Here is an 8,307-nt window from a genome sequence, read left to right as displayed (position 1 = left end):
GGGGGAGGGAAAGCTGTGGGGGGGTACTCTGAGAGAACAGAATATACACGCGCCTGAGTCACCACCACAAAACCCCTTGGTGCGATTCATACACTCCAAAAAAAGGGGAGCAAGGGCGGGCATGGCGAAGCCGCTGTGAGCCCTGAAATGGGTTGGGGGGGGAGGGGCGCTGCAAAGCAGATCCAGACACTGTTTACACGCCTGGAAATGTTGCTCTCACCTCCCTGTACTACACACGCACGCACGCACGCACGCATGCAGCAAAAACAGGAAGGTGGAGGAATGTTTGAGGTCAGGGACCCAGGGAGGAGGCGACACGCAGACAGCTGGATCCCTGGAACTCGGGGGGACCCTGAGCCCCACTGTGAGGCCGGGCGGGGGCTCTGGAGGGGCTCAAGTTAGAAAGGGCTTTAGAGCAGGGCCACAAGAAAGAACCCTGGTGGCTTCATAAGAGAGAGAGAGAGAGACAGACAGACAGAGATAGAGACACAAACATGCTCACCCCCAAACACACACGCACGTTGATACACGTGTACGCATACTCATGCTCATACACATAGTCACACACATGCACACATACGCTCATCCCACCCTCAAGCACACACACGTACACTCACACACATGCTCATATACATAGTCACATGCACACACACACATGCACACACACATGCTCACCCCCAAACACACACATGCTCACCCCAAGCACACATACATGCTCTCACACACAACACGTGCACACATGCACATTCCCATAAACATACAGTCATACGCTTAACCCCCAAACACACTTGCTCTCACACTCACACATGCACACACACATGCTCATACACAGTCACATAATGCTGACCCCAAACACACATGCTCTCACACACATGTGCATACACACATGCTCATACACAGTCACAAACACACCCCTAAATGCACACGTGCACACACATATATGCTCATACAGATAGTCACATACCCCACATACACACATGCTCTCACACACATGTGCACACATGCACATGCTCATACAGTCACACACATGTTCACCACCAAACACACCCATAAACATGCTCTTACACGTATCATGCACAGCACACACATACTCTCACACACTCACACATGCACACATACATATGCTCATATAGTCACCCCCACATACACAATGCTCTCACACACATGTGCACACATACACATGCTCAGTCACACACACGCTCACCGCCAAACACATACATACACATGTATTCTCACATGTACACACATACAATGCTCTTACACGTATCATGCACAGCACACATGCTCTCACATACTCACACATGCACACATACACATGCTCATACACAATCACACTCCAATACACACATACATGTATACACATACACATGCTCAGCCACACATATATGTATGTACACACAATGCTCACCCCACACACATACACACATGTGCACACATGCACACCCTCACACACACAGTTACGCACACACGCACGCACGCTGTCTCTCCGTGTGATGCTGCTTCGGGGCGTTGCCATCACCGGGCCCCTCTGGTGGCAGCGGGAATGTTGCTCGCTCCTCACGGCGCTCGTGACGCGCCGGCTGGGGCTGGGCCCAGCGCCCACGGAGGCTGAGGAACGGCAAGTGCAGGTAGCGCGTTCCTGGGAAGGTGGGAAGAAGGGAGGGGGGCTGGGAGGGAGGATGGAAGACCGCAGGAAGGTCGGTGGGAGCCTGGGCTGTCCCTGGGCACCCCCGCCCCTGCGTGGGTTTTCTCAGGAGCAGCCACGTGGCCAGGCTGGTGCCCCACACCCCCGGCTGTGAGGGGAGAGCATGGAAGGACAAGGTGAGAGGCTGAAGGGCAGGGGAGGAGGCCGACGGGGCCTCAGGAGGGTCTGGAGGGAGCCCCGACCGCCCCTGGGGACTGCCGTGACTGCTCTCCCCAGGCCTGCTCTCCTGCCCGCTGAGGGAGGGGTGAGCTCACGGACCTCCCTGAACCTCGGGTGTTCTCAGGCCGCAGTTCTGGGAGGGGCTGGGCACCTCTGCCCTCTGAGCAGCATGGTGCACTGCAGGTCAGCTGACCTCTCCTGTTCCCCCCGCCCCTGTCCCAAGCCCATAAGTACTGGTGCTGCTCGGGGCTCCCGGGGGACTCTGGCTGCAAGTCTGGCCCCTCCCCAGAGGTTGCATGGGGGCTTAGCCCCCTATCCCTGACTGCAATTTATCCCTTCAGCCCTGGACCCCATGCCTGCCAGCGCCCAGGACCGGCCCAGACCACACTGTGACAGCCCCACATGGATAGGAACGAAACAGATACTAAAGCCTGCACACACCTCTACCCCCACTCCGCCCAAGACCCCCATACCGGGGCCAGGCCCACAGCTCGGCCACCCCCACTTCCCGAGGGCCCGGCAGCGCCCCAAGGAGCCGAGCTGTCCTGTGTCCCTGGGGGACACGGAGAATGCTGCGTGTTCTGTGCTAAGAAGTGTGCCACCGGCCCCGGCGAGCAGCCTGGCAGAAAGACTGTTACGACCAATAAGAGCCGGCAGGAGGCGAAATAAAACCCCATGCCCAGGGAGGGGTCAGTAGGTAATCTGCGGCAACCATTTCAGGGAGGCCGCTGGACCTGTGGCAGTGTCTGGCCTGCTCCCCCTCGGTGGGACCCTCGGCTCAGAGGTGGGCACCCTCTGGGGGGGTGGCCCCCAAACCATTCCAGGGGAAGGGAGGCTCATGTCCTGTCTGCCCTCTGCAAGCTGACCCGCACGGTGTGCAAGCGGTGTCTGGGCCCCATGGCCACACACGGTCTGTCCACACAGGACCCTGTCCACACACAACCCTGTCCACACATGGTCTGTCCACACAACCCTGTCCACACACGGTCTGTCCACACAGGACCCTGTCCACACACAACCCTGTCCACACATGGTCTGTCCACACAACCCTGTCCACACATGGTCTGTCCACACAACCCTGTCCACACACGGTCTGTCCACACAGGACCCTGTCCACACACAACCCTGTCCACACACGGTCTGTCCACACAACCCTGTCCACACACGGTCTGTCCACACACGGCCCTGTCCACACACGGTCTGTCCACCCACACACAGTCTGTCCACACACAGTCTGTCCACACACTGTCTGTCCACACACGACCCTGTCCACACACAGCCCTGTCCACACATGGTCTGTCCACCCACACACAGTCTGTCCACACACAGTCTGTCCACACACTGTCTGTCCACACACGACCCTGTCCACACACAGCCCTGTCCACACATGGTCTGTCCACCCACACACAGTCTGTCCACACACAGTCTGTCCACACACTGTCTGTCCACACACGGTCTGTCCACACACGGTCTGTCCACACACGACCCTGTCCACACACGGTCTGTCCACACACAACCCTGTCCACACACGGTCTGTCCACACACGGTCTGTCCACACACAACCCTGTCCACACACGACCCTGTCCACACACAACCCTGTCCACACACGGTCTGTCCACACACGATCTGTCCACACACGGTCTGTCCACACACAACCCTGTCCACACATGGTCTGTCCACACACGACCCTGTCCACACACAACCCTGTCCACATATGACTCTGTCTACACACAACCCTGTCCACACACGGTCTGTCCACACACGACCCTGTCCACACACAACCCTGTCCACATATGACCCTGTCCACACACGACCCTGTCCACACACGACCCTGTCCACACACAACCCTGTCCACACACGACCCTGTCCACACATGGCCCATTCCACACACGGCCCTGTCCACACATGATCTGTCCACACACGGTCTGTCCACACACGGTCTGTCCACACACGGTCTGTCCACACACGGCCCTGTCCACACACGGTCTGTCCACACACTGTCTGTCCACACACGGTCTGTCCACACACGACCCTGTCCACACACAGCCCTGTCCACACATGGTCTGTCCACCCACACACAGTCTGTCCACACACAGTCTGTCCACACACTGTCTGTCCACACACGGTCTGTCCACACACGGTCTGTCCACACACGGCCCTGTCCACACACGGTCTGTCCACACACGACCCTGTTCACACATGGCCCAGTCCACACACGGTCTGTCCACACACGGTCTGTCCACACATGGCCCAGTCCACACATGGCCCAGTCCACACACGACCCTGTCCACACATGATCTGTCCACACACGATCTGTCCACACACTGTCCACACACAACCCTGTCCACACACGGTCTGTCCACACACGGTCTGTCCACACACGGTCTGTCCACACACGGTCTGTCCACACACGACCCTGTCCACACACGATCTGTCCACACACGATCTGTCCACACACGGTCTGTCCACACACGACCCTGTCCACACACGGTCTGTCCACACATGGTCTGTCCACACACGGCCCTGTCTACACACGACCTGTCCACACACAGTCCTGTCTACACAGCCCTGCCAACACACACCCGGTCCACACACGACCTGGCCTACATACGGCCCATGGCCGCACAGGACACTGTCCACATGGTCCATGGCCACACAGGACCCTGCCCACATGGTCCATGGTCACACAGGACCCTGTCCACATGGCCCATGGCCACACACAACTGCCCACGCTGGGCAAGGCACTTCTGCCCACTCCTCTGGTGATCCAGCATGTGACCGGCTGATCTGCTGCCACCAGGGGCCTCCTGCAGTCAGAGGGTGCATCTCATTCCCAGGGCTTTGGGGGGCCAGTGGAGGACTAGGGAAGGTCAGGGCACCGCAGGCTGGTGAGACGCTCGTCCCCTCCGGCCTAGTGCTCGCGTTTGAACTCGGGGCCTCGCACTTGCGTGGTGTTCCACCGCCCGCAGCGCCCCAAGACAGCCTGGACTTCAGTCCTCCTGTTTGCGCTTCGCTGTGCTGCTGGGGCGCCAGGAGTGGCTGTGGCAACGGCTCTGTGCTTCCCTCACAGCTTGGGAGCACAAACCCCTGCTACTGGGCCCTTTGCCTGAGATGCAAACTCACAAACCTGGAGGCCGGCACAGCCTTGAACTGCAGTCCTCCGATCTCCACCTCCCAAATAGCTAGGATTATGGGCTTCAGCCTGGCCGGCCTGCACCCCTCCTTGCTTCTGAGAACTGCCAGGACTGCAGCTCCACAGAGGAGGTGCCAGGGGCGTGGCCCGGGGAAGCTGGGTAGCACCTCTCCAGGGGGCTGAAGAAGGGCAGAGCGCGGGGTGGGGAATGTGGGGGACAGAGACGTGCGACCGTGGACGCAGGATGGCCGCGGACGTCTGCATGGGACAGCCTTGCAACCAGGCAGGTGGAGCCGTCCCAGCCCCACGGTGCTCGCAAGCAGGCTTCGATCCTGCTGCAGCTGCCGCATGCCCGCATCGCCCCCGACACCGGGCCAGGGCGGTCAGCGGGGCGCGGTCTCCAAACACCGCAGCTCCACATGAGCCTCGCCGGCATATTACGTGCGCGCCGTGTGCGCCGTGTGCACGCCCCGTGCCCCGGTCTGTGTACCTGGCTCCAGCTCACCCACCTTCACCACGGTGACCAGGCCCTCGTTGGTGACGGGGTCGGTGCGCACGCTGAAGTGTCCTGAGGGGTCCCCGCTGATGATGCGGTACACCGCGTTCCAGTTGGGTGAGTGGGGCTGGTCTCGGTCCATCACGGTGAGGTTGGCCACCACCGTCTCCACCCGGTTTTCCGGGACTTCTCCGGAAAACTGCAAAATGTAAGAACACAGAGGGTGACAACCCTGTGGGGCGGGAGAGGCCGGGGAGGCCGGGAGGCTGGGAGGCCGGGGAGGCGAGGCCCTGCCGCACCCGGAGGCAGCAGGCTCGGGCTGGGCTCATTCCACAGCATCCACGGTGCTGAGGGAGGACAAGGTGAGCTTCGCCACACATGTGTCCACACGGGCAGAGACACGTGCTCACATCGGTGCACACACATACAAGTCACGCCTCCTTTGCCATCTCCTCTGAGCCTTTCCACCTGGGCAGAAGAGGACGCGTGCGTGACAGGCGTGCTGCAGCCTCTGTCCTGGTCGGCCTCAGGCTTGGTGGGGCCAGCCACAGAGGTGCACAGGCAGGGCGGCTCCCTGTGGAAGGGCGTCTAGAGCCATCCCACCTCTGGTTTTATGTTTTTGCCAGTCCTGGGGCTTGGACTCTTGGCCTGGGTGCTGTTCCCGGGTTCTTTTGTTGCTCAAGGTTGGCACAGTGCCTTGAGCCACAGTGCCACTTCTGGCTTTTTCTGAGTAGTTTATTGGAGATAAGAGTCTCACAGACTTTGCTGCCTGGGCTGGCTTTGAATTGTGATCCTCAGATCTCAGCCTACAGAGTAGCTGGGATTATAGGCATGAGCTACCAGCGCCTCTGGTTTTGAAGCTACATCACCCCAAATTTATTCTGGGGTGTGGCTGGCTTGGTCTAGCACAGAGGCTGGCAAATCATAAGGCTGAACCCAGCTTGCATGCTATTATTGTAAATAAAGTTTTATTGGCATACACCCAAGCCCACGATTTACATGCCATCTGCTGTGGTGTGGAGCTGGGTCGTCGTGACAGAGACAGTATGGTCACCATCTGGCCCTTCACAGAAAATAGCTGCAGACCCTGTTCTAGACCCTTCTTGAGAACTGCCCCAGAAGTGGTCACCAGAGCTCAGGCGTGGGGCCCCTGCCTCGGGCCGGCCTGGTCAGCGCCGGGGTCTGAAGGTGTGGGATGGGTCGGTGGCGAGGGCTGCTGGCAACCTGAGAACTCAGCCTGCTGAGCTCCTGAGTTCAGGGACGCTGCTGGGGCCTGGGTTCAGCTGGGCCGGAAGTCAGATTTTCTGGGACTTGTCAGCTTCTGATATGACACGTTCTCTTTTTGGCCAAGCTGCTGCGGTCAGTGTAGTGGACCCTGGTGAGGCATCATGGCTGTCCAGTAGCTTTTGAGTCCTTCATTTTCCAGAAACATGCTTTCTGACGCTCCTGTATAGCCGCCAGGGTCAGGTGACCAGGGCCTGTTGGTGAAGGCACTGGTAGAATTGAGGTCCCCCTCCCCCAGCCCCAGAGAGCCGCATCCACACCTGACATGCCCGCCATGCCCCTTGACAGACTCTTTGTGGCCGGGCCGGCTCCTCGTGGCCGGGAAGCCCATCGCCGGCCTGGCCAAGCCTCTGCTCTGCCTCTGGCCGGCGCCCACGCGGGCTGTGCGTCCTGCAGGCTCCTGGGTATACCTCGTACAGCGTCGACTTTAATTCGTGCAGGTGGAATAGCGCTCTCCAGGAAGGGCCTTAGCCGCTAAGTCTGGCCGTGATTCTCTTGTTCGCCGTCCTCTGGACATAATGACTTTTTAATTTAATTTTTCAGATTCCAAGGCACCGATAAAGCCTGGTGTGCCTCTGGGAAGCCAGGGCGGGGATCAGGGAAGACGGAGTCACCGTGGTGCTGGGATGGCGCTTCTCGCCTGGGCTGCAAGCTGGGATTCATGTGCAATCCTTCCAGAGAGGCAGTGGAAGCAACCACTGCCCCTTCCAGCTCAAGCCCCACCCTCCCCCAGCCGCCGTGGGGGGGAGGAGGGGCAGGACGCGAAATGGAGCCAGGATTCTGGAAAACCTGCTCAGAGGTGCTTTCCCAGTGCCAGTGGTGAGAGAGTGCCAGACAGTCCTCACAGCGCCGGCCAGACCCCGTGCAGCGACCCCGGGCGGGAGGGAGGATGCTGGGAAAGACCATGGTGTCCCCTCTCAGGGACACGCCCAGGATTTGCAGGCAGGACAAGCAGCCCGGCCGCTTGCTGGGCCCTCGGTGACTGGCCTTTAGCAAACCAGTCAAAGTCACTCCGCTGTGAGCAAAGGAGCAAGGACTTGAACTGAGCACAAGCCCTCAGTGGGTGTGGCTGAGAGGCTGCCCTTAGGGGAGCTACTGGACTTTAGGGGGCATACGGGGGGTAGTGGGTGTTCTGGGCTGATATACGGGGGGTAGGGGGTGTTCTGGGCTGATATACGGGGGGTAGGGGGTGTTCTGGGCTGATATACGGGGGGTAGGGGGTGTTCTGGGCTGATATATGGGGCGGTAGTGGGTGTTCTGGGCTGTAGCTGGTATATGGGGCGGTAGTGGGTATTCTAGGCTGTACGGGGTGTAAGGGGCAGTAGTGGATGTTCTGGGCTGTAGGGGGTATACAGGGCGGTAGTGGGTGTTCTGGGCTGTAGCTGGTGTATGGGTGTAGCGCGTATTCTGGGGGCTATAGCACGTATATGGGGCGGTAGTGGGTGTTCTGGGCTGTAGGGGTGTACGGGACAGTAGTGGGTGTTCTGGGCTGTAGGGGTGTACGGGACAGTAGTGGGTGTTCTGGGCTGT

The 8,307-nt window shown here is 59.5% G+C and overlaps 1 protein-coding gene across 1 annotated transcript in view; it reads right to left on the bottom strand.

The window, feature by feature from the left end:
• Positions 1-8,307, bottom strand: part of Cdh4 (cadherin 4, type 1, R-cadherin (retinal)) — a 425,566-nt gene that overhangs the window by 10,892 nt on the left and 406,367 nt on the right. Inside the window, exons 14-15 of the mRNA XM_013030338.1 lie at positions 5,488-5,692; positions 1,474-1,639 (exon numbers count right to left, since the gene is read on the bottom strand). Of these exons, the coding sequence (XP_012885792.1) occupies positions 1,474-1,639; positions 5,488-5,692 (371 nt within the window). The remainder of the gene's footprint in view (positions 1-1,473; positions 1,640-5,487; positions 5,693-8,307) is intronic.

The sequence above is a fragment of the Dipodomys ordii genome, unplaced genomic scaffold, assembly GCF_000151885.1.
Source record: "Dipodomys ordii isolate 6190 unplaced genomic scaffold, Dord_2.0 Scaffold129, whole genome shotgun sequence".
NCBI lineage: Eukaryota > Metazoa > Chordata > Mammalia > Rodentia > Heteromyidae > Dipodomys > Dipodomys ordii.
Note: the sequence above shows the minus strand (reverse complement) of the source record. Positions and strands in the feature narration are given on the sequence as shown.